The sequence below is a fragment of the Mastomys coucha genome, unplaced genomic scaffold (assembly GCF_008632895.1).
Source record: "Mastomys coucha isolate ucsf_1 unplaced genomic scaffold, UCSF_Mcou_1 pScaffold21, whole genome shotgun sequence".
Lineage (NCBI taxonomy): Eukaryota > Metazoa > Chordata > Mammalia > Rodentia > Muridae > Mastomys > Mastomys coucha.
In genome coordinates, this window is record NW_022196904.1 from 110,078,320 (window position 1) to 110,105,171 (window position 26,852).

The 26,852-nt window shown below is 42.1% G+C and overlaps 1 protein-coding gene across 2 annotated transcripts in view; it reads left to right on the forward strand.

Moving 5' to 3' along the window:
• The first annotated feature begins 1,300 nt into the window (after positions 1–1,300).
• Mettl9 (methyltransferase like 9) overlaps positions 1,301–26,852 on the forward strand; it is a 43,405-nt gene continuing 17,853 nt past the window's right edge. Inside the window, exons 1-4 of one of the 2 annotated variants that reach the window (XM_031388153.1) lie at positions 1,301–1,810; positions 14,756–14,946; positions 19,161–19,370; positions 24,740–24,924. In XM_031388153.1, the coding sequence (XP_031244013.1) occupies positions 1,646–1,810; positions 14,756–14,946; positions 19,161–19,370; positions 24,740–24,924 (751 nt within the window). In that variant the 5' untranslated portion in view covers positions 1,301–1,645. The remainder of the gene's footprint in view (positions 1,811–14,755; positions 14,947–19,160; positions 19,371–24,739; positions 24,925–26,852) is intronic. The other variant, XM_031388154.1, reaches the window with a different exon arrangement.

Here is a 26,852-nt window from a genome sequence, read left to right on the forward strand (position 1 = left end):
GCAAGCTTAATCTATAGTTAGGACACAGTATCCTTTGTCTTTAGAAATGAAATATGCCCATTTATGTACTCTTGTTGCATCTCTTCTTAAAAAAGATGAAGACTCTGGTTTGATACAGAAGAGCTTTATTGGAACTCAAAGGGGGAATAATGCAGTCATTTACACTCACTATTATAGCTTCTTTTAAGTGTGTTGGACCAGTACTTCTAGAAAGTTGAGCTCTTTGGTTTTATACCCAACTGGGAGAGATGTCAGGGAATATACCAGTATGAGAGAATAAAAAGTATTTTGTTATATTCTATGCATATTAGCTAACAGAATATTCTCATTAAGGAAAGATGGCAAACAGATTCTTTAACACCGAAAGAGTTTGTGGTAAGGAATGACATTTTTCATCTAGGGGTCACTATTTCATAAATGGAAATTTCTCCAGTGTAGTGTGATGAAATTAATGTAAAGATAAATTTGTTTTATACTAAAGCTAATGTACAGAATCTCTGGCGCTGTCAAATGAAAAGCATATCCTAACAAACCTGGGAAGGTGTGAGTAGCTGGGCTAGGAAATATGTTGTAGCTTAGTAGCAACAGGAAGTTGAGACACAGGAACTTTTCATGACCCTCAGTTTAGAAACACATTGGGCTTCTTCCTGCTATAAATGATCTAAGAAATATCTGGCTAAATCTCCCCAGACCGAGCTCATTTTAAGAATGCCTGGTCCAACTTCTGTCAGCTCAAGGAAACATGGCAGCCAGGACTAACTTGTGGCCTTTGTTGTCGAGCAGGTGCTATTTTCCATCACATTTCGTTGAGTGCTCCAGCAGCATCAGCTTCCAACAAAGGCAGAGCTTTCCACTCGTGAGGGCTTCTCTAGACCTGTGACAGCAGCTTCTCAGGCTTGGGAACGCTGGGGCTGGGAGTAGCGGTGGGATCCTTTTCCCCTAGATTCTCTGCTTTGTAGCTATCGGGTGGCTTTTGGAGTTGGGAGTCAGGTTCGCTGACTTCAGATGGAAATTATTAAGTAGACAGTCAAGACTGTAGCAAGAAGGGCAGCGCTGGTCTATTGAATAAATCTGGGTCTGAGTGTGTCAGGACTGGGGAAAGGGATGAGGTCCCTTCTTCCTGGAGTGAACAACTAGGTCAAAGGTGTAGTGGGGGTGGGGGGAGGCTAGTTACTACTAAGCAAGGAAAGACCGGAAGTCCTGCAGGCCCCTCCTCGGAGCGGGAGGGCTCTAGGCCCCTTTAGGAAGTCTCCCCAGATCTTCCGCCATTAAGAGTGCAGGCGGCGCCACGGAGAACGTGCACGCCCTTTCTCCCACCTCCCGGGCCTGCCAGTCTCCGCTCATTGGGCAGGGAGAACGCCCCTCCCGCGTTTGTACGTGCACCGGGTAGAAACCGGACCTGGGAGTTGTTGGCGTTCCGGGCTGGGAAGGGCCGCGGGGGACGTGAGAAGGCCGCGCGCCTGCCTGTCCTCCCACTCCCCCCACCCCCAACCCCCCGCCTCGGCCCCGAAGGGGGCTGCACGGGCGACTTGGCCGCGATGGCTCGAGCTCGGGCGGCGACGACGGTGGCCGGAGGCGGCGGCTCCTCCTCCTCCTCCTGGGCTTGGGCCCGGCGGTGATCCGAGCTGGCGGCCGCGGCCCCCCGATGAGACTGTTGGCGGGCTGGCTGTGCCTGAGCCTGGCGTCCGTGTGGCTGGCGCGGAGGATGTGGACGCTGCGGAGCCCGCTCTCCCGCTCCCTGTACGTGAACATGACGAGCGGCCCCGGCGGGCCAGCGGCGGCCGCGGGCGGCGGGAAGGACACGCACCAGGTACTGGGCCGCGGCCCTGCGGAGCGGGGGCGTGGCGCTCGGCCTTCCCGCGCTCGGCCGGGCCATTGTGCGGGGCGGTGCGCGCGGGCCTCGGCCCCGGCCTCTCACAAACTTTTCCCGGCCGGGGCGCTGGCCCCGCGACGCCTTTTGTTCGGCGGCGCGGGCGGGGGACAGCCTTTGCTGCCTGGCTCCCCAGGCCTCAGCGTGGGCGCCCCGGAGCCCCGCATTGTTCCCAGGCCGTCGGCGGCGTCCGCGCCCGGCCTCAGGTCCCGAGCAACTTTGGGGTGGGCCACCCAACTGACACTGGGGCCCGAGCTGAAAACTGCCCCAGCTATCACCCGGCCAGCCTTCCTCTCCCCCCCAAGGAACAAAACCGAAAGCCGGTCTCTTTTTGTCTAGCCGAATCTCTGGATATACAAAGGGTTATAAAAGACATTTTACTGGGCTTCGTGAACATTTCGGCTGACATTTTCCCGAAGCACTTAAAAAAAATGTGTTTGACAGGTCTGGGCTCCCAGCCTAGGAACCCTCCTCCCCCTCTGCCTATGAGACGTGTCCTTTAAACTTGCTTGGGTTTAGTTAGCTGACCAGAAAGGTTGGAATGAGGAGGAAGATATGCAAGCTTTAAAAGGAGAGGTTTTTAAAATCTGAGCTGTACAGCTGTGAATTCTTGTAGTTAATGAATGGATTGTGAGCCGTGGGGGTTCTACCGGTTGGATGAGGTTGGATGGTCTTTTCATCAGTTATTTGTACCACTTAAAGAAACAAACATACATGGGCCAGCTGTTGAATTAAGAGGGAGGTATTTCATATTTGATCGTAAGTAGTTTGTGATTAACCTTGTAATCACAGAAGAGAAGCCTTTGAATTTAGACAAACTTTGGGCTTTTAAAAGCCCGAATTTAGTACGTCTTGCTTTTACAGAGAGATGTAAGGAATTATTCCTCGCGTCATTTGGACCTCACCTTTTTATGTATAACAGTAGCATTAAGATTTTATTTGCTAATTACTGGGTTGTGTTGTTTTTTTTTTTATGGTGTTGGGATGGAACCCAGGTCCTGGAAACTGTTTTACCCTTGATCAATACTCAGACCTCGCCTTCCGTTTTGGAAGGAATCCCTGATTTACATTACTTAAGTTCCTTAGTTATTGTGGCTTTTTGGATGACCGTTTATGTAGTATTGTTAGGAGTGCATATAAACTTAGTGTACGATCTTAAATTGTATAACTATGCTTACTGCCACAGATTATTTTATGCTGGCTCAGTGTCATAGAGACAACTCTGAAGTACTACACTGTTAATTATACAGGATCAGATGCTTCATTCCCGTGTGGAACAAGGACTTGGAAATGCTGTGTTTAACAAGCAGTGGATAGAAAAAAAGATTATTCCCTATGATGAGGAATTAGGGTCGAGTTTCCCAGTTGTTGGTATTTATGATAACACTTGTGATTACTGCAGTGGCTTGATTTAAGTGCTCATAAAAATTGTGCTTATGGTATGGCTCAGTAGTTAAGAAAATGTGCTGTTTAATTTCCAGTACCTACCTCAGACAGCTCACAACTGCAATTTCAGCCCCGGCAGGATTGGATATCACTGGACTTTTTCAGCACATAAGTGTGTTTGTGCGTATGCAAGTTCTCGCGCTCAAACACACACACACACACACAATATTTTTTTTTTTTTTAAAATCTTTTAAAATTGAACTTATTTTAAAAACTGAAAAATTGGTTACTGTAGAGCCCAGACAGAATGATGGCAGTGGACACTCTCTCAGGGTTTCCCAGTAGAGAGCATTTTTTAACTGCATACATTCATTTATTTCTGTGGTGCTGAGGATCAAACTCAGGACTTGTACATGCTAGGCAAGTACTGTACCACTGAGCCACATCCATAGTTAGTCTGTATGTCTGTATGTCTGTCAGTCGTCTGTATGAAATTTTGAGACCGAGCCTTGTAGCTCTGGCTGGCTTTGAACTCAAAGCAGTCTTTCTGCCTCACTGTCTTGAATGCTAGGATTACAGGTGTTCCCATGACCATGTCTGCCTTGTTCTTTGGCTGTTTGTTTGTTTTTCTCTGTGTAGCCCTGGATGTCCTGGAACTCAATCTGTACATGAGGCTGATACTGAACTCAGATCTGCCTGCCTGTGCTCCTTGTGTGCTAGGATTAAAGACATGTACCACTTGGCTACCCTTAGTTTTTTAAGACAGGGTCTGTGTAGCTCAGGATGGCCTCAGATCCTTCTACCTTGGCCTCCTGAGTACCTGGATTGTTTTAAGTGTGCATCACTATACTCCACCAGACATTATTTTTGAAGTGAATAAATTTGTTATGAGAATAAATGTCTGTGAGTAAAGATGAAAATGACCAGGACGAACGTGTGTGCCTAGAAGCCGCCAAGAACTAACGCAGAGTGGGAAGCTATCTTTGCTGCACTCCAGCAGAGGGGATGGTTTATTTCTTTTATATTCCAGAATCCTAGTTTGCTACATAGCTTTCTTGCTTGTGAAGTAGCTTTAATGGCTTCCCCTCTTCAAATTAATAGTTTTATAGAGGTTTTCTGGTGTTCATTTGGGTGTGTGGGTTCCAAGGCCAGCTGCATCTGGTTCTTTTGGAGTTTCATGAAAGAATTATGGGCTAAACCATACTTAGCACAGGTTTTCTTGGTAGTGTTTTATGAAGGACTTATGGTGCAGGGTCCTTCGGTTAAGAGAAAGATCTGGGGTAACGTTTACTCATTAAAAATTACTATGTAGTAGTTAGAACTAGAGATCAAGGCTCAAGTTAATCAAGGTCTTAACTTGAAAACTAAGTACCTCTGTCTAGTATACTAACTTCAGAACTGAGTTAAGCTTTACCTTGGTAAGAAACAAGGGCCAAACTAGTCTCACTGACTTGAGTAGCCTGAGAAATAAGAGTAGTCGCATGTTTTTAAATGGTTAACAGTGGGTGTGGAAAATAGTATTTTGTAACATGAGAATTTCACGTCTGAAATTCAAGTGTCAAGAGTTTTTGTTGAGACAGCCCCCACATTAGTTCAGCTGTGGACTGTACCACTGCATATGTGCAGGGGGAAGACATAGGGCTGAGTAGTCAGTGACCAACAGTATTTTCTCTGGCCTTTTAAAAGTATAGAGCTTCAAAAAGTCTACTTATTTCCCTCAAGAGAAAATTCCCAGCTTCATTGATCACCTGTACATTCTCAATTACAGGATGGAGGGTGGACTCACTGGGGGAGAAAGAGTAGCAAGAGCTAGATGTCACTCGCTCGTCACTGTCAGTCCAAGAACGTTAAAAGAGAAAAACACAAAATCTTTGGATGTAGTGCTTTCAGTGCATTCTCCCTCGTGCTTACAGTTAAGGAGCTATTATGGAGCTATTGAAACTTGAAAGGCTCCTCAAGGCTCCAGTTACTTGATTCTTGGTAATAATAGTCATCCACAGCCTCTCAATTGATGGATCGAAAGGTTGTTATAAAACTTGTTGGCACCAAACCATTGTAGTTTCCTCAGGTGAAAAATTTCAAATTGTTATCCCACATTTAGCATTTAATATCTGGAATTTAGAGTTCACTTAAAATTGCAAGTTACGTGTATACCTGGTATTTATTTTTACCTTCTTATATAAGCTTAGAGTTGCTGTGCCAGACGCTACAATGGACTCAAGGTAGAATTGGAATATATATATTTCTAAATGAAAACAGTACTTCACATCTGGAGTCAAATGTACTAAAAGACAGATTGAGTTTCCTGTCCCTTTATTCCTCATTTACCTGTGAGATTGGCAGGAGTCAGGCATGAGTTAACCATGCTTCAGGGTGCCAAGCAGCTAGCCAGGCAGACTGTGATGGATTGGTGTCTCTCTCTGCCTTCTAGTCTGGAAGCCTTTGCAGCTGAATACTAAAGACTCTGGAAAGGTTTCTTTCTTCTTTATACCCTGTGCAGAAGCCCTTAAACAAGTGTTTGCCTCAGTTTCATGGAACACTAAGATCACTTCCTTCCCTGAATGTGCCAAGGGTCATCATGTTGCCCTTTGAAAGTGCTCTAGGGGACTCCATAACCTCTACTAAAAAAAGTGTTGCTGGACCCATCAAAAGTTTTGTTAAAGTCTTGGGATTATAAAAATACTAACTATGAGAAAGTATTTGGAATGAGGACTGCCATTTATATATATATATATATCAAGTTAAAACTAAAACAACTTGTTCTAATCTGTATAATGGTTCTCTACTATGAACAGGAGGGCATCTTTCATTGTGTGGATTATTACTGAAATCTAAGGTTTATGCTGCTGGATGCTGTACAGAAAACCTGGATATAGCAATTATAGAGGGATACAGGTTTATTTACAAGTTTTGGGCAGTACTGGAGAGAAGGAAATTCTCGTCTTGTCTTGCTAAGTGTTGTAATTTATAGAAAAGCTCCACCAAAAGCCATATCCTTAAATGTGTTGAATTATGGGCCTAAATGACCAGAATTGGGTGCTAAGTCTTTCTCCTAGTGCGTGGGCCAGGGCTTTTGGGGTTAGCTTCCTTAACTCATTGTTGATATCTTGGAGGAATTCTAATTCCTAAGGCTCCATTACACATCTCAAGTAAAGAGATACTGACTTGCTACAATTTTCTAGAAAAATGATAAATGGTGGTTTTACTCCTGAGCTTTCTTTAGAAACAAACAAACAAACAAAACCATGACAGTCATGAGAATTTGAAACTGACTGGGTTGCAGTGTAGAATCTGGGAAAGAAATTTTTGAGTGCTTTAAAGATTATAGTTTATGGGCTTTTTCTAGCCACCTCTTTAATTTGAAAGAATGTCTTTAGTTATTAAATTTATGGGTCTTCTCTCCCCTCTCCCCTTTTTGAGAATAACTTGGGTGCCCAGACTGGTAGTGTGGCCTTTCTTTGAACTGTTATTGTTTTGTTTTTCAGATCAGTTAGCCTTTTCCTTTTGACATATGAACGGTTATTCGGCTTTTATTGTACACCTGGTACCTTTAAGTTATGATTTTTAATCCTTATAATAGCTCTTCATAGGTGGTGCAACCCCTAACTTTACAGATTGAAGATTGAGGATACAAGAGACTTGTAAAGAGCAGAGTCAGTTGTTGGGTAGAGTTGGGTTTGAATCCAGCTTTGTCTTAGTCAAAGGCCCAAGCATTTTCCATTACTTCATGTAGCTCCTTCTAGAAACCATATGTTCTCTGAAGGCTGTGTGAAAGTGGGCTTGCCTTAATAGAAAACTGCATTCACTGCAGTGGGCCTCTGTGGAGGTACTAAAATTAGGGTAGTGTATTTAACTAGTCGATGACTTGTGGCTTGTGGTTAGACAGTGGTGGGACCGCCACTTGATGTTCTGTCTTTATCCAGTCTGACCATGCTTTGGTAAAGCTTAAAGCAACAAGACAGGGGCAGGGCTTAAGTCACAGGTCTTAGGGCTTAGTCCCACCAGACTGCCACTTACTTCAGAGGCCAGCTGCAAGTTCCAGGGCCCCAGGCTGCTATCACCTTTCCTCAGCTTGGCTGAATGTTCAGAGGTTCCTGCAACCCTTCCCCTTAGGTTGCATAATTTACTGTAATGATTCCCAGGTTAGGCATAATGGATTAAATTATTGGCCGTGAATGACCAGTCTCAATCTTTAGTATTTTTTTCTGATCTTGGGGACCTAGGATAGAGCAGAAAGTTCCAGCTTTCTAGTTATAACTTTTCTTCCTTCCCACTTTCGAAGTCATCTTATCTATGAACAAGAAACATTCTTTTTTTTGTTTTTTTGTTTTTTTTTGTTTTTTCGAGACAGGGTTTCTCTGTATAGCCCTGGCTGTCCTGGAACTCACTGTGTAGACCAGGCTGGCCTCAAACTCAGAAATCTGCCTGCCTCTGCCTCCCAAGTGCTGGGATTAAAGGCGTGAGCCACCACCGCCTGGCAACAAAAAACATTCTTAATTTTAAAAAAGATTTATTTTTATTTTGTGTGTATGAGTATCTTGACTGCATGCATGTCTGGGCACCATGTGCATGCCTAGTTTCCAAGGAGGCCAGAAGAGGGCATTGGATGCTCTGAACTGGTTGTAAGCCACCTTGTAGGTTCTCTGGAAACACAGTAAGTGTGCTTAACTCCTGAACCATCTCTCTGATCCCTGAAGACATTCTTAGCATGGAGAAGATTTCCCAGAAGTTTAGGAGGAGTTCTATACCAGAAATGTGAGGGTAAAGACCAAATACTTACTATGTCAGACTATGTCAAGTCAGTAAGCTGTGTTTTACAGTTTTCAAGTTCTACTGGTGTGCTCAATTCTATTGTATTTGTATTTTGAAAGAAAAGACTGTTCATTGTATAGCATATGTTTGACTGGTGGTGAAGCTGTTAAAAATAGTATTAGAGAAATTTACCTGTGTCCCTTAGCCTATGGCAGTCAGCTGTGGTTTCATAGAAAGTTGCATTTCTCTCACACTAACAGTGACTCGTCAACCAAAGTTATATAATCATTAAGAAATGTTCATGTGTCTGATAAAGTTTTATTTTGTGTGTGTACACATTCAGTGTGTAGGTACACAATTGTGAAGGCCAAAGGAGGACATTGGGCACACTCCTTTATTGCTCTCTGTCTTATTTTCTTGAGACAGACAGGGTCTGTCACTAAACCACAAGCTAATGGTTTTGGCTAGGCTGCCTGGCCAGCAGGCTTCCCGAATCTACTTGGCCCCACCCTCTGTCTGACACTGGGGTTATGGTCACACACAGCCATGCCCGGCTTTTTATGTGTGTGCTTGGGATTTCAGCTCACGTTCTTATGTTCACACAGCAAATGCTCTTACCCACTGATCCACTCTGCAGCCCATGAAGAGCTTTTGACAGACGATGTCACTTCATGTCCCATTACCTTGATTTAGTAACAGTGTCAGAAACACTGCCATGCTGCTGTCACCTACCCCTTTTGGCCCTTCACTATTTGTCTAGTTATTACTATCCTTGGAGGCTTGTGCAAATAGTGACAGATATTGTTAGTTACTATAGTTTTAAAAGGTATTTATCCTTTAATCCCAGCACTTGGGAGGCAGAAGCAGTTGGATTTCTGAGTTTGAGGCCAGCCTGGTCTACAGAGTGAGTTCCAGGACAGCCAGGGCTACACAGAGAAACACTGTCTCAAAAAACAAAACAAAACAAAAAAAACCCCCAAAACAAACAAAGAAACAAAAAGGTATTTGTTACAGCCTACTGTGCTTAGTTTTAGCATCAGCAGGTTGGTTGGATTTCAAAGTTTACTTGGTTAATAAGTTCACAGACCTTTAAAGAATGATAGTGAAATCATTAAAATGCTTTTTAGACACTGTTGCCTCCAACTGAAGAGTTGAGCCCTATGTGGAGCTGGTGCATAGCTCTAAGGGCTCTTCAAACAGGAAATTTAATAAGTGTAGTATTTTGTTTTTGCCCAGTGCACCTTTGTCTCTGTAGCCTTTGAGGACCATTTATTCAAAAAACTTCCCTGCTGGAAAGTGAGTCTATAGGCAGCTTACCTGGTGCTGTGAGCTCTGTAGAGCTTTGATTTAAGCCAGGTTGTCTGCAGAGCAGTGATGACAGGGGGACTACCAGCTGTGTGCAGCAGCTTCTGCACTGATTTGTCTCTTGTGGGCTTCTGAGCAAGATTTGCTTATTGAGGCTCCACAGGTTGCAACCCAGATCATAGTCTCATTGTTACTTGTTTCTTTTGGTTTCAGATTTTTATTTTCCCTTTTGAAGTTCAAATTTCCTGAGACCAGTGAATCACTCTTTTAATATAATCAGTAGCAGTCTCAGACCAGAGTTAAGCCAAGATAGTTAGGAAACACTACTGGCTAAATCCAGTTCTCATATAGGTTCTTAGGCAATAGCAGTTGTTGGATTGCTGAGGACATTTTGTGCACTTGGGATGGTGCTACCAGCATCTGATGTGTAAAGGTAATTGATGACAAAGGATTATTAGCCCCAAGAGTTAGGATGGAGGAACCCTGGCCTGTGGGAATACATTGTCTAGATTGGATTATTTTTCCTCAAACTTGTCTAGACCTGTTTCATTGGAGAATAGCCCTATTTTGTTTTCAAGCAATACTGGATAGAGTGAAGCAAGAACCTTGTTTTGTTTTGTTTTTTGTTTTCTGAGACAGGGTTTCTCTGTGTAGCCCTGGCTGTCCTGGAACTCACTCTGTAGACCAGGCTGGCCTCCAACTCAGAAATCTGAAGATGCTTTTGGTGTACAGTTGCACAAATGGACTCTAGAGCCAGCTGAAGGTACTCAGACTCGGATGACCTCCTATTAAAAGAATAGGAGGTTAACTCATGTGAAGTGTCTCATGCCTGAGCTTCTAGTATTTGGGAAGCTGAAGCAGGACGATCACCTTTAGTCTGCGCTACATAGGGAGCTCCAAAACAAACCAGCCTATGCTTCAGGTTAAGTCAAAAATCAAAAACAAAAAACCCAAGAAGTTATGTAGTGTAATCGTGACATAAAGATTTGCCAGGTGCCTGGTGCTCACTGTCTCTCTTTCATGTTTGTTTTTGCATGGTAATACAGTTTTGTGATGGGTAGACATCTTTAACCACTGTTTGCAAAGTTAGGGTTAAGCAAGGCCTTGTAGAAGCCCTGGAGTTTGAGCAACTGATAACCCAGTGACAGGATGTCTCCGTGGTTATCCTTGTTTCCTCTAATGTTAAAGATGGCAGATTCCACCTGTTTAAAACTCCTTTGGGTCTTAGCAGTGATTCTTTTGAGAGTTAGAAACAAATCATGTGTCTCTCTCTACCATGCTGAAGCCAGCTATTGTTCCAGTCTTTATGAGTCTTTCAGTTTGTGAGGATAGATGTCAACTATGTATTTGTTTAGTCACTATTCAGCTGGCATACATGTTGCCAAGGAGATACATGGGTTATATGAGGAGGGCTTAGTGCTGGGAACTCTAAGCTACTCTGGAAGTTCAGGGAAACTGAGGAAATGTTTTATCAGGGCTGGACTAAGCAGGAGGGGAGCACAGTGGGCAGAACAAAGGGATGTGAAATAGCCATGGGAAAGGAGCCTTTAGAAGAGAGAGGGGGCCAATGTCAGGGTAGTACATGCTGTGAGGTAAGGCCTTAGAAACCATGATGAGGGTGGTGGCTACACACGCCTTTAATCCCAGCACTTCAGAGGCAGAGGCAGGCAGATTTCTGAGTTCGAGGCCAGCCTGGTCTACACAGAGAAAACCCTGTCTCGAAAAACAAAAAACGAAAAAAAAAAAAGAAAGAGCTTTCTAGCTTTTTAGCTGGGTGGTGGTGATACACACCTTTAATCCCAGCACTTGGGAGGCAGAGACAGGTAGATTTCTGAGTTCGAGGCCAGCCTGGTCTACAGAGTGAGTTCCAGGATAGCCAGAGCTATACAGAGAAACCCTGTCTCGAAAAACACAAAAACCCCCAAAAAACAAAAAAAAAAGAAAGAAACCATGATGAGCATGTTGATAGTTATTATGTTATTAAATTTTACATGCTGAGAGGTTTGATAGGTCACTTGTGTTTTCAGAGTGCTTAATTTCTATAGGATCAAACTCTCTACCACATGTAGGTGTGTTTGAAAACAGTGTGGCTGTATGTGTGCGCATGTTTGTGAGTGTGGGTAGTACTTACAATAATAGCCTTAGTTGTCATTCCTCAGGAGCTGTCCACTTTGTTCTCTTTGTCACTGGCCTGGAACTTGCCAGATAGGTATGACAAGGCTGGCTGGCCAGGAAGCCCTAGGACTTTATCTTTCTCCACCTTTCCAGTACTGGTTTATAAATTTAACACCACATGCCTAGCTTCTTCATGTACATCGTTCTGGACATTGAATTAAAGTCCTCATGTTTGCAAGGCAAACACTTTACCAACTGAGATATCTCTACAGTCCCCATAAAAATTAAAATATATAATTTGATAAATTCTAATATTTTCAGAGTTGTGCATCACTAATATCTGATTTTGAGATTTTTTTTTTATTACCTCAAAACGGAGCCTGTGTCTAGTAGTAGCCAGTCCCTACTGTCTCTTTGCCCAAGGCCTGGGCCGTAACAATCTGTTTTTTTTGTCTCTGGATTTCCATATCATAGATTTTTGTTCTAAGCAGAATAATTGTACAGTATGTGATCTTGTGCCTGACTGGTTTTGCTTTAGTATGTGGTCAAGACTCACCCTCTGGAACATGAGTCTGTACTCCATTCTTTTTATGATTGAGTACTGTTCTCTTGTATGCATTTATCACACTTTTTGTACTCATCAGTTGATTGACAGTTTAGTTTCTGCCTTTTGTAGTGATGATTAATACTTTTGTGGACTTGAGGCTTGTATCACATAACTGGTCAGGAAGGATATGGAAACCTTTTACTCTTTTTTATTCTGTAGCAAATTCCATTCCGTAATCAACTTCTGTCACTGTTCTATTGTTGTGAAGAGACACCATGGCCAAGGCAACTACTATAAAAGAAAATATTTAATTGAGGGCTTGCTTACAGTTTCAGAGGTTAGTCCATTATTATTGTGGCAGGGAGCATGGTGGCAGGCAGGCAGGCACATGATCAGTAGCTGAGAGTTATGTCCTGATCTGCAGGCTGAGAGAGGGGTGGCTTGGCATGGGCTTTTGAAACCTCAAAGCCCACCCCCAGTGACACACTTCCTGCAAGGCCACACCTGATCCTTCCAATCCTTTAAAATAGTGCTGTTCCCTAGTTACCAAGCATTCAAATAGAAGAGCCTTAGGAGGCCATTTTTATTCAGACACCCCAGAAAACTTCTGTGGTAGGAAATGTTCAACCACATGTGTTAGTATTTACAAATGGAGAACTGTGCTATTAATATTAAAATTTGAGGGTTTTTTCCCCTTGGTGTTTGAAAACAATAAGTCATAGCAGTTAAGGTTGCTACTTGTTGCTTTACTTCCGGAAGTCTGAATCCATTGTTATTCTTGTTGTTCATTTACAATTGGATGCCAAGAAATTAGCTCCTGGTTTTCAGATAGATGACTTCTTGCCCACATTAATAGAATGCTCTTGATTTCTTGTTAGCAAGGTACTGGGTTTCAACTTGATTTGTCATTTCAGAGTAATGTGAGGGTGTGTGTGTGTAACTCAGAGTTCAGAATGTGCACAAGGTCACAAGTATAATAAAAATGGTTTATGAGCTGTACTGGGGCATAGCTTCAGGCTCAGTAAGTTTTAAGGATTAGTAAATAATTAAGCAAGAACACTTCCAGACCCAGGAAAGAAGTGTAGGCTATGAGTTTAAGCCATCTTATCTAGGGTAGAGGCAAAAAGGAGTTCTAGGTAAAATCCAGGCAGTTTTGATAACCTAGTTAAACAGCAGGTTAGTACAAAGTAGTCAAGAACAAGAAAGGTTTGGGATATATAGGGTGTATAAGGGATGAATCATTGACATTTAGCGTGACCTTTTGCATGTTTTTGCTGGCTTACAGTTGGTTTCTTTTAAAGCCAGTGTCAGGAAGACTGATTGCACTCAGCATTTAGTAAGCATAGGATGACTGCAAAATTGCTCCATTAATTGTGCAGGAAGTTATGTGACACTTAATGCTGGTAAGTGGCCAGATTTGTCAGGGTTAAACAAGTCACTTTGGACTAGTAGACTCCTTATTTGGAAAAATTAGTATTTTCCTAACAAATAATGCATTGAGTGATTCCAGTGTATTTATTTAATGGGCTTGTTATCGGACTGTGTTAACGGAATCACTGCTACTAACCTCCACAGGTGTCTCACTGTATGCTTTGTGCTGTGCTGAGGACTTGCCTGCATTGTTCTGTTTAATCCTCTACTCTACCAAGATAGATACTAGTAGCACCACATTTCTCTGCTAAGGAGTGATAGTCTGAGCTCTCACTTGTCTGAACTCACATAGGAGTTAAAGAGCTAGAACTTGCTTATGGGTCTGACATTGAAGCTGTCATGCAACTTACTTTCCCACTTTTCTGCTACACTAATGGGAAATGTATGTTTTGGGAGATGAGCTAAATAAATGAATGAAATAAATTACTTTTATTTTATTTGTATGAGTGTTTTGCTTGCATGTACATACATGATCATGTGCATGAAGTACCCATGGAGGACGGAAGAGCGTATTGGATTACCTAAAACTGGAGTTACAGATAGATGGTTGAGCTGCTGTGTGGGTGCTCAGAACCTAATCTGGGTCCTTTGAAGGTCAGCCAGTGCTCTTAACCACTAAGCCTACTAGGTTAACTTTTATCTGTAGTTGTGGAATTTTGTTTTAAAAAATATGTTCTTGCTAGAGCCTGTTCCTAGAAATCTTTTGTTAGTGTGCCATCACTTCGTCTTCTTGACTGCAGAATGAACTCAAGGCGCTTCTTCAGCTTTCTTGAGCTCATCCTGCAGTCTTTTGAGGGTTGCTGTGAACATGTTGCTAAAGCAGACCCCAGGATGTCCAAAGGTCTCTTTCCCTTATTCCTCTGGAGAAGACAGGCAACCTGGTGTATTTTCCAGGGTACCAATTAATTCTTGCTTATTTTGCTGCTGATTTGGTGGGTGGATTTGAGGTGTGCCATTGGTTTGTCTGACTTTTCATTTAAACACAATGATGCTAGCCATTAGCTTTGTGATGCTGAGTGAATCTCTTCCGGGAAAGGTCTTGTGACTTAGTGTGTCCTGAGTGAAGCCTTGGGTTAGGCTTCTAAGACCTAGGCTCATGGTCTAGTTCTGCTACTGCTGTGCTGTGTGCCCATTCCCTAGAGGGCTGGGTGAACAGTATGAAGCAAGAGGTCATGCCTGAGGAAGAAGTTTGTACTTGTGGGTCAGGTGGGCAGAAGCAACATGGTTGGCCTCAGAGTTGTGAGATTATATTTGAAGATCTTAGATTATATTTGACTTCTATTTTTTGTTGTTACATTTATTAGATATTACATCAACTATGTTTAATCTTTTTTTTTTTTCTTTCCTAGTGGTATGTGTGCAACAGAGAGAAATTATGCGAATCACTTCAGTCTGTCTTTGTTCAGAGTTATCTTGACCAAGGAACACAGATCTTCTTAAACAACAGCATTGAGAAATCTGGCTGGCTATTTATCCAACTTTATCATTCTTTTGTATCATCTGTTTTTAGCCTGTTTATGTCTAGAACATCTATTAACGGGTAAGTGAATATGAGAATCCCCACTCCCACCCTCCCAGCTCCCCCGCTTTTTTTTTTTTTTTTTTATTCTTAGGCTTAAAAAAGGAAAGATAAATGGTGCCTTGTTCTTGGTACTACCTCGGCCTCAGCATTTGTACCTGTCAAAACCCTTGACAGAAGGCCCACTGTTGGAGCTCTGTGTACTTAGATTTTTAAAAGTCATTGTAACTTTGTAAGTAACTTAATTAGCCTGTATGTCTGGTCAGAGACTTCATTTAGTACATTTCCTGCTCTGAAATACATGGAACTACCAGAAGATGGTATTAAAAGGTAGGTTATGAGTTGATTGGTTCTGAGAGTCTTGCTTCTTTGTTGTTTTGTCTTTTGAGACAGGGTCTCATCAGGCTGGCCTCAAACTCCTAGAGATCCACTTGCCTCTGTCTGCCGCATGCTAGACTGAAGGAGTATGCCACTCCACCCACCTGAGCCCAGGGGTTTTGTTTGTTTGTTTGGGGGTTTTGTTTTTTGTTTCTTTTCAAGATAGGGCTATTCTGTGTAGCTGGCTTAAACTCACAGAGATCCACCTCCAGAGTATTGAGATTAAAGGTGTGCACCCCCACCTCACCCACTACAGCCACCACAGCCACCACTCCAGCAGGCAAAGGTCTGCGTGCTTTTAACAAACTCCTGGCAGCAGACTGAACTGTGAAACTTGAGAGCAATCTTTCAAGTGGAGGTTCTTCTGCTGAAGGGCATATAAGGCCTTTGCCTTAGGCCCACATCCCACTGGCGATTTTTTTTTCTTTTTTTGGCAGGGATCTGATTATTTAGCCCAACAAAAGGCGACAACTTGTTTTGAAGGGCCTAGCATTTGTCCTTAACTTAATGTCCAGGCCCACTAGGAAGTTTGTAACTTTAGTGTAGAATTCTCTGCCCTGAGAGTGGTACCTTCATATATCTACCTACAGAAAAATACTTTATAAATATTATTTATCTATAAATATTATTTATCACTTCTTAGTTGAATTTTTAAACATATGCAAGGCCTAGAATGGAGAAAGCCAAATTTTGGCAACCAGTCATGGTGCTTAACAGGCATTCTGTACTTTTTTTTTTTTTTTTTCTTTCCTCTTGCGGTTTAAACTAAGTTTTTTGCTAAATGTCTGGATCCCCAGTCTATCATCTGGTCCTTAAATATGTTTTCAGGCACCATAAGCCATCTCTCAGGATTTCTTACTTGATTTTCATCCTTGTTTAAATGAGCTTGGCTTATGTTTACTTCAGCAAACATTTGTTATTTTGTATTGGGAATTGAGTTTATATACTTTAGGTTGATGTTTGTTCCTAAAATTGGTTGTATTGAATTTCTGTTCTGTGCCTTCATTCTTTGTTCAGAAGTCAGGTGAGTCACCCTGACAGAAATTCTTTATGAGGGTGGGTTCTCCACCTCTTTGAGTAATAAAAGGTATGGGAATCTTTTCTTTAGAAAATGCTTACATTCAGTACTTTATATGATTCAGTTTCAAACTAAATTACTTCCCTTTTCCTCTGCTTGTTGGAGGAAACCCACTTAAAACTCCTTGCTGTAGAATTTAGTAGTTTGATCAAAGAGGCAATATAATTAGTAAGTACTGTTGGCTTCCTTTATAACTCTTCTGCCTCTACCCTTTCGTTTTGTTGGAGCCTTGATATGTTGCTCAGATTGGCCTCAAACTGCTATTCTCCTGAACTTAGTGATGTATGTATACCTCTTGCATACTGTTTGTCTTGTTCATTCTGCTTTTCATTTTATGTGAGCCTGTGTGTGTGTGTGTGTGCGCGCGCCTGTGCATATGCCAGGGCATACCAGTTGAAGGCAGTAGACAAATTGTGGGGATTGGTTTTCTCCTACCATGTGGGTCGGGATTAAATTTAGGTAGTAAGATTTGGCACCTCTGTCCACTGAGCCATCTCACTGCCTCTCCTCCCCTGTTAAACTTAGTGCATCTGCCTGCCTTCTTTCTTGCTCTGTTCTCAACCCAGAACTCAAATTTGAACCCAGAGATATTTTCTACCAGGTAGTGCTACTCACTTCAATAGAAATAACTACATAGCTACGATGAAACCTCCTTGAGCTAAGATACTTATCAGATTTCTTCCTGGAAGAAAGAAGGCTAAATAAAGTGAGCTGTTTTTTATTTTTTGATTTTTGTTTTTGTATAGGATCTTCCTACATGTCTTTGGCTGGTCTTGAATTTGTGGCAACCCTCCTGCCTCTACCTCCTGATTGCTGTGGTAACATGTATTACCATCCCTGGCGTAAAAAAGATTTCCTTTCTTTTTTAAAAAATTGGTGGTACTGGGAATTTTACTGCCTGCTACAATTGAGGCAAGGACTCTCTTCTACCACTAAGCTACATCCCTGGAGAGACTTGATAGCTTTGTTCACCTTATTGAATAAGGAAGAGACACACTTCCTCTGTAGAATTAGATCTAGAGAGACTTGACTAGAGAACCTAGGATGATTATGAAGGACTAGAGGTGGTGGAGACCATTCTGTCTATACAGTGTGTTTCCAAGGCCTTGACATCATACTAGGACTGTCTCCATATGTACTTGGATGATTCTGTTGTGTGTGCTAAACATTGTAGGAAGTTTGGCTTTTCAGGTCTGCTGAACTTTTGAAAGGCAGAGTCCTTTTTGGTTAACTAACTGGGCTTATGGATTTTGACTCTTTGACACTGTCTTTTTTATGGAGCCCCCATTGCCTCCATTGTTCTTTGCAGATAGGATTTTCCTCATTTCTTCTTTATGCTTTTAAATGTAGACTTTGCTGAGTTAACTTTGTGTGCTCTGACCTCAGGTGACCCCCAGCCCTATAATTTTATAGCATCATGTTGGGTTCTTCACATCCCAAGGAGATGGCGTGGGAAACATGTTTTATATAGTTGGGAAAGTTTTCAGCAAAATATTTTGTGACTTATTTTGGATCTGAGGCATGAAATCAGCATCAGGCTGTCTGGAGCCCTTCTGCTTGACTGGATCCTGTGTAGATTTTATACGTCCATTTCATCAACCACAGTCCCTTTTCGTCCATGTGCTTGTTTTCCACTAGCAATACAAACAGTGGGTATGAGTTATGTATCTTGTGGGATACTGCTTTCTTTAGTAAGAAGTTGTGGTCCTTAGAACATGCTTAACTGTCCCTGGGCTCTTCCCAGTTCCTACTCCCTGGTCTCAGCATTTGTCTGAGGCAAAAGACTTACTGTAAATATATCATTAGATTTTGTTAAACTCTCTATGGCCTTAATGGCAAAAGAAGAGAAGGAATTTATTACATCATCTCCATGTCTTTTATTAGTGTTCTAGAAGCTGGTCATATTGCAAGCATCTTATTACAAGCATCTTGATAGTCATTGAACAGTAAAGCTAATTTACATTCTGATTATTTTCAGGAAGTGATAGAATAGTACAGGCTTTCCTGCTTCTTGTACCAATGTTTGGCAGTCTGTTTCCCAGGATCTGAGAAGAGTTGCTTCAGAAGCTGCTTCAGGTTTCAGAGAAAATCTTAAAAGCAGGCTGCTGGCAGCTGCAGGCACTCGGCCTCACTGCAGTGTAATAGCTCCTTGAGTTTGTGCTGTTTGCGTTTTACTTCATTTGAAGACAAACCAGGATTTGGGAGCAAGAAGGCAGAAGGGAGTGTACCTTTTTATGACTTGCTTGGGCTGTACCTGCTTTTCTGAGCGAGGGCTCCTTTAGGCCCCACATAACCTCTGCCTGCCTCTTTTTATTTTTATTTTTTTCAGTCATTACAGCTTGAAGTGTTTTAGGACCTTTAATAAAATACAGGTCTCAGCTAACTATAAACCAACCTGAGTGTGGACCCACTTCCGTAATGCCACCTGGCTGATCTCACAGCAGTCGCTCTTTTCCTCTTTTAAAGCATTTGAATCCATTTTTAGGGCATCTTAAGACTCTTTTATACAAAGTTATTTTTTCCTATCACCATTGTTGAATCCATCTTCCTAAAAGGTCTGTTTGGTTCCTCTGCCCAGTACTAACGTCTGACTCTGTTAGCCTGGCATCTCTGCCATTCCCTCCACTTTTTCTTTGCGAATTTGTTTTTGGTTATGAAAGATAAATTTTTTTAATTGTATAATAATTTCATAATGTCAGAACACTTTGGTGCTGTTTTTTCTGTGTACATAGACGTTCTTTAGAGTTGTAGATTTCATCTCCTGTCCTTCTTTTCCCAGGTTGCTAGGAAGAGGCTCCATGTTTGTGTTCTCACCAGATCAGTTTCAGAGACTGCTTAAAATTAATCCGGACTGGAAAACCCATAGACTTCTTGATTTAGGTGCTGGAGATGGAGAAGTCACAAAAATCATGAGCCCTCATTTTGAAGAAATTTATGCCACTGAGCTTTCTGAAACAATGATCTGGCAGCTCCAGAAGAAGAAATACAGGTACCAGTTCTAGAGGTGTGCTGGGAGTGCTGGGTGTTCCTTGGGTTTTAACAGATTTCTTCTTGAAAGTGTGTGTATGTGTGCTGGGTTTTGTTCTGGTTTGTTTGTAGCACTGGGAATTGAATGCAAGGCCAAGGACTCTACCTCTGCACGTGTCCTAGTGATAAGAATCAGGAGTGGTTTCCCATGGTTAAGAATTAAACACAAATCAGTGGGAAACCAGAGGAGGGGAATTTTCCATGGCAGCATTTTCCTGCAGCAGAGGACTTGGCATCACAGGGAAGATAGCATAAGTGAGAGACAGCTTGAAGTGGGCAGATGTGAGGACATGTCCTCACCATTGTTTATAGGCTTTAAAAATTTTGGTAACATATAGGTCATATAAAATATATCCCTTTAGTTCTTTTTAAGTGTGTAATTAGGTCAGCAGTCATGGGACATTCGTGTCCTCCATCCTTACAGCTTTTCATCTTCCCTAAGAACAGTCTCAAATACCGTCCTGTGCTCTCTTCCTTCCTCTAGCCCATAATAACTGTTGTACTTTGTATGAATCTAACTGCTCTGTGTACTGCATCTTGGAGGAGTCCTAGGAGGACTCATGGCTTAGTGCACACACCCACATGGTCTGTGTTATGGATGTTTGGTTGCTTCTGACATTTGTCTTAGTTCCTTTTCTTTTTCTTCCAAAGAGGGCCAAGACATATCAAGAGGAAGCCTTGGCTGTACTGGAACTCGTTCTGTAGACCAGGCTGGCCTCACAAAGATCTGCTTATCTCTGTCTCCTGAGTGCTGGGATTAATGGCATGCGCCACGACCAGTTTGTCTTAGTTACTTTCCACTGCTGTGCCACCAAGACGACTTATACAAGAAAGAGTTTATTGGGCTCCCAGTTTCAGAGGGTGAGCCTGTGACCACTTGGCAGGAGCATGGTAATGGACAGGCATGACACTGGAGCAGTAGCTGAGAGTTCATGAATAGAGACAACAGCCATGAAACAGAGAGAGAAGCCTCAAATCTTACCTTCAGTGATGCCTCCTTAAACAAGATCTCCTAGTCCTTCCTAAATAGTTACCAATTGGGGGCCAAGCATCCAAATGTCACCCTTTTGGGGAATGTTCTCATTCAGACCACTACATGCCAAATGAGTAATATGCACTCTTTGGTGTATGCCTAAAAGTGGAATTGCTAGATCACATGTTAAGTCTATGGTTTTTGTTTGTTTTGTTTTTTAGATATATTTTATATGTATAATGTTTTGCCTGCATATATGTCTGTGTACCATGTGTATGTCTGATGCCCACAGAGACTGAAAGAGGGTGTTGGGAATCCCCTGGAGTTACAGATGATTGTGACCACCATGTGGGTACTTGGGAGTCAAATCAAGGTCCTCTGTAAAAGTGTTAAGTGCTACAAACTGCTGAGCTGTCTCTCCAGCCCCTTAAGTCTATGTGTGGTTTTTATTTCTGAGAATTTACTGTACCTTCTCCATAGCACCTGTATTATTTATGTCCCCACTGACCAATTTCTTTACATCCTGGACAGTAAGTAGTTTACATCTCATGCCCTCCACACACTCAGATATCAGTAATGATGGGTGTAGAGGGTCAAGGTCAGGTTGCAGACCACCTGGTGCTTGAAAGACTTACAAAGAGTATTTATTAGGTATGAAGTCTTGGTTCAGAGACTTCTGAAGAAAATGTAAGAGATATCTCTGTATATTGGCTTCTATAGCCATTTTTTCTACTCCATGGGTTCTTCTTTTTCCCACCCTTAATTCCCACCCCCCCCCATTTCACCCCCTATCACTAGGTAGGAGAGAGAATGATAGAGGAGGTGGGGGAGAGAGATCTTTGAATAATTCTTTTCTTGTTTCTTTATTTGTAGCTGGTCTTTGCTACTTTATGAGTTCTTCCCACCCCCTCACCCCACCCCCTACCTCCTTCACATCTATCACTAGGTAGGAGAGAAAGAAGGATAGAGGGGAGAGAGAGATCTCTGAATTTAATTTCTTGCTTTTTGCTTCTTCATTGAGCACAACTACTAACAAACTGCAACCAACCAACCTCCACCCATACCCACCTATTGGGGCTCTACCATTTATATATCCTCTGAGAAATTCCCAGAATTCCAAACATCACACAATTGTACAAACTATCTGCAGCTGGCAAGACTATGCTTCTGGTCAAGCACAAGGCACATCCTAGTCAGCTGCTGTGAAGGAGCCCCATATCCTCACCTGGGATTAAAACAAAACACTTTCTTATAATATTTCTGTGTTTTTAAAAGAAACCAAAATTCCAGAATTCTTTCTACAGACTATTTACACCATATGGAGGTAGAACCTGCCCCTGTGGTATTTGGAAAGCCTTGGGCAGAGATTTATATCCTGGCTGACTTCTGTCAATGTGTTTCTCACTTAGACTAACCTTAGTTAAGCATCTGTGCAGCTTTGGTGGGGCAGGAGCAGATTGAACATTTGGAAAACATGGAGAGTTTTAGTCTAGGGAAGGGACAGACCAAGGCTGGTAGTGGAAGGGGGGGAATTGCTGTGAATATGTGATGAGACTTTAAATGGAAGAGGTAAATGTAGACTCCGATATATCAGGTACAGCTGATTCTAGAAGTTGAGTTATGGATAGAAACATCAATCTTGGGCTGGCGAGATGGCTCAGTGGGTAAGAGCACTGACTGCTCTTCTGAAGGTCCTGAGTTCGGATCCCAGCAACCACATGGTGGTTCACAGCCAGCGAGCCAGGGCCTGAGTGAGTGGGGGCTGGAGCAAGCCGGGGCTGGCAGAGGTCCTGAGATCAACAGCAGCCACACACACATGATGGCTCATGGCCATCTGTACAGCTACAGTGTACTCATACACATAAAATAAATAAAATAAATCTTTAAAAAAAAAGAAACATCAATTTTTCTCACATCAGTGTTAAATAACTGGGATGCTATATTTGAAGGACTTTATGTAGAAGTAAATTTGAATGTCTGCATAGTCTACCTTGGCTTCATCCTCAGTTTCTGTCTTGATAAACCTATATGGTAATAATTAAAATACATTGCCTCCCAAATGGAAGTTAGTTTATATTAAAACTTGGAGTACTTTTGGCCTTTGTTATAATGATAGCTTGTAGGTTTCTAACCTGTTCCCATATCTTCCTACTTAATTAAAACAAAACCAAGGCCAGTGAGAAGGCTGCTTGCTACAAAGTATCAAGCCCGAGTTTGATCCCCGATACCCATATGGTGGGAGGAGAGGACTCACTTTTCAGGTTGCCTTCTGAATCCCACATGTGTGCAGTGGTACAGACATATACATAAGTATAATAAAAACTAAAAACCATGTTAAAGTGGTCCAGGAGGGAGGGTACTAGCCTCTTCATTTACTTTTCCTAATGAAAAGATACTAGAGAATGGAGTGTACAGATGGCCATTCATGCTTAGCTGGGAGGCCTCAGGGCTTCTTTAAGGAGTCATTGTCAGGTTTTCCCTTACCGTACATGGAGAGGGCCTTACCTGAGGAACATGCTAGGAGAGGCTCCAACTTGTGGTTTCTGTGCTACATTGTGAACTTGGTCAAGCCACTCCTTTCATTTTGTCATAAAAGGAAATGTTCCAGCAACTCATTAGGATTCCTAGGGAGCCTGAGTACAGCTACTAATATATCTTAAAGAATGGAACTGAGTTTACAAACAGAACTTTAAAAAATTAAGGATGAGCTTGACCTGCTGTCAGCAAAGTTTAACTGTCATAACATTAAAACTGTAAGTTTTGGTTTAGAGAGTGTCTTTCTCGCTTTTAAAATTTCTAATACAGAAGCCACTTCCCTGCGGCTGAGTTTTGAAGTGGATTAAGTAAGAGGTTATCTTAGTGAAATATGCTGCTGCTTCATGTCAAGCTTCTCTTTTATTGCAGACCTAAGGTTATTGTTTTGCTTAATCAAATGCATAACTTGTGCTTTTAAATTGTTTGGCTAAAGCTTTATACAAGCATTTCTTTCATTGTTTAAGAATATAACTGATGGTCGGGCGGTGGTGGTGCACGCCTTTAATCCCAGCACTTGGGAGGCGGCAGAGACATACACATTTCTGAGTTCAAGGTGATCCTGGTCTACAGAGTGAGTTCCAGGGCTACACAGAGAAACCCTGTCTCGGAAAAAAAAAAAAAAAAGAATATAAATGATGACATTTTATGTGAAAGCAGAGTCTGCATAGTAGACTGTTCTTAAGTGCTTCTTTAAAGAACTGAATGCAGCTTCTGAAATCATTAGGCAGTAGTCTCACAGTGATAAGGAGTTTCTGAAGCTCTAGTGTTAGATCTATTCAGGAGACATTTACTGCAGACAGACACCTGTACAGCAAAGGAGCTGCCTGCTTTCTTTGTGTGTTATAAACAACCTTAGTGCTGGGAAGCAGAAGCAGGAGCTAGTTTGAGGCCAGCCAAGGCTACACAGCAATTTCAAAACGCAAGTTGGGGGGGAGGGGAGAAGAAAGAGAAGGAAGGGGAGAAGAGGAAGATGAGGAAGGAAGGAGAGAGAAAGGAAGGAAAGAAAGGAAGGAAGGCAGGCTATAAGGTAAAATACCATGGCCTGGGGATCTAGCTTAGTCAGTACAGTATTTGGCAAGCAAGCATGAGCACTTAAATGCAGTGCCCCAGTACACATGTGAAAAAGTTAAGCATAGTGGCATGAACTTATAATCCAAGCACTATGGAGACAGATACAGGAGACTCCCTGGGGCCCAGTGGCCTGCATAGTGTAATTATTGAGTTCCAGGCTCAAAAAAAAAAGGGTGGTGGTGGTGGCATCTGAAGAATAACACCCAGGATTGACTTCTGGTCTCTATAGTTGCCATTTTTTCTTACCTATCCTTTGTATAATTGTAAATCTAAATTATAGGTCTGTATTTTGAATTTACATTGATTTAGAAGACAAAGTTATTAGCCTTTATTGGCATCTTAGTTTTTATTTTTGTTTTTTTCAAAACAAGAGTCTCACTTTGTAGTTCTGGCAGTCCTGGAACTCATTATGTAGACCAGGCTGGCCTTGAACTCACAAAGACCCACTAGACTGCCTTCCAAGTGCTGAGACTAAGGCATGCACCACTACTCCCTGCTCATCTTAGTTATTTTAAAAGTTGTCTCTAGGGCTGGTGAGATGGTGCAGTGGTTACACTAACTACTTTTCTGGAGGTCATGAGTTCAAATCCCAGCAACCACATGGTGGCTCACAGCCATCCATAATGAGAAACAAATAAAAAAACCTATGGGCTGGAGTGGGCGGGTCTGGAGCAAGAGGGAGAAGGGAAGGCAAAAAAAAAGTTGTCTCTTAAGTGGGAGAAATATTAACCTAGTTCTTTTTGATTTTCCAGAGTGCTTGGTATAAATGAATGGCAGAATACAGGGTTCCAGTATGATGTCATCAGCTGCTTAAATCTGCTGGATCGCTGTGATCAGCCTCTGACACTGTTAAAAGATATCAGAAGTGTCTTGGAGCCCACCCAAGGCAGGGTCATCCTGGCCTTGGTTTTGCCCTTTCATCCCTATGTGGAAAACGGTAAGTGTGGGCAGGCCAGCTCTTCTCAGAATGACTATCTGTTGGTATTTGTGGTTTTATCTCATGAACAACTAAACATGGTCTAGTGTTTCTTAGTTACCTGGAATTTAAGATAATACAGCTAGTCACATGTAGTATCACCTTGGTTAATGCTTATCTTAATACAGATTTTACAGCATTCTGTACTCCCCTGGCATTGCAGTCACTCATACTCAGCTGCGTCAGCGCTTCTGTATCTGTGCTCTCTGCCTTTCAAGGCAGCTTGAATCACTTATGTAGTGGCTTATAAGCCAAGTCAAGCAGCAAATTCCATCTCTGAATCTGCTAGTAGCTATCTGCTGAACGTCATGGCTGTTTTGTTTTACATTTTGTAACTCTTTCTCAGACTAAAAATGACTGTTCTGTTTTGAAGACATTCTTGTTCTAGTAAGTAGCATTTCTTGAGTAACAGGCTTTTTAAAACATTTATTTTATTATCATTTTTAGAATTGTTTTGTGTTTGTGTATGTTAGTACAGCATCTTCAGAGGCTGGAAGATAGCCCTACATGGGTGCTGGGAATGGAACTTGGGTCCTTTGAAGTACCAGTGCATACTCTTAACCTTGAAGCCGTTAATTTCTCCAGCCCTTGGAATAAGGTTTTGTAATTAATTTGTACTGCTCTTCAACAAGACTGATTGAAGAGAGAGTTTCTTTCCTGACAATTCAGTTTACTGCAGCTTCTGATACTCACTGTGAACTTAATATCACTCTAATTCATATTTCAAGCTGCAGTAGTGTCTTCATCAGGGTTTCTATTCCTGCACAAACATCATGACCAAGAAGCAAGTTGGGGAGGAAAGGGTTTATTCAGCTTACTTCCACATTGCTGTTGATCACCAGAGGAAGTCAGGACTGGAACTCAAGCAGGTCAGGAAGCAGGAGCTGATGTAGAGGTTATGGAGAGATGTTCCTTACTGGCTTGCTTCCCCTGGCTTGCTCAACCTGCTCTCTTATAGAACCCAAGACTTCCAGCCCAGGGATGGCACCACCCACAAGGGGCCCTACCGCCTTGATCACTAATTGAGAAAATGCCCCACAGCTGGATCTCATGGAGGCACTTCCCCAACTGAAGCTCCCTTCTCTGTGATAACTCCAGCCTGTGTCAAGTTGACACACAAAACCAGCCAGTACAGTGGTTTGCACGTTAGGTCATCTTGAAGAGTATGGCTTTAATGCTCTTCTGTATTTTGATAAATTAATGTAAATTAACATAAAACTTGTTATGCATGTTAATATTTTTAAAGTCTTTTGTCTTTTTTTTTCCTGAGAAGTTCTCATGTAGTCCAGGCTACCTCAAACTTAACTATGTAGCCAAAGATGACCTTGAATTTTTCATCCTCCTGCCTCCACTTCTCCAGCGCTAGGATTTATGTGGTAGTAGAGATCGAGCCCATAGCTTCCTGATGTTTGGCAAACAGTCTACCAATCAAGTTGTATCTACAGCTCCTAGTTTTCTAATTTTAATGCCCAGATTGGACCTTTAGCTCTCAAGCACTTGTAAACATTTTAAAGGAATTTCTTACTATTTTGCAAGTGTTAGAGTCATTAAATATTGTGGAAACCCATATTTTAAAGAACTAGTGTTCCTGTTTCCTGTGGTTGTGGAACACTGTGGATCTGTGTTACAGTGTCCACGTATGCTTCTGAATTCTGTTCTTGACCTTGTAGTTCACCCATGGTCATAGTCCTTCCTTATTTCCTTTCTTTTATTTTCTCATTATTGCTTGTTTGTTTGCTTGCTTGCTTGTTTTGGAGACAGGTTCCTGCAGCTTCAGCTGGTTGAAACTTATGATCTTCCTGTTTCAGCTTTCCATATGCTGAGATTTACTGTGTAGGTCACCATGCCTCCTTCTGTACTTAGTGCTTGCCTGTACATTTGCCAAATCT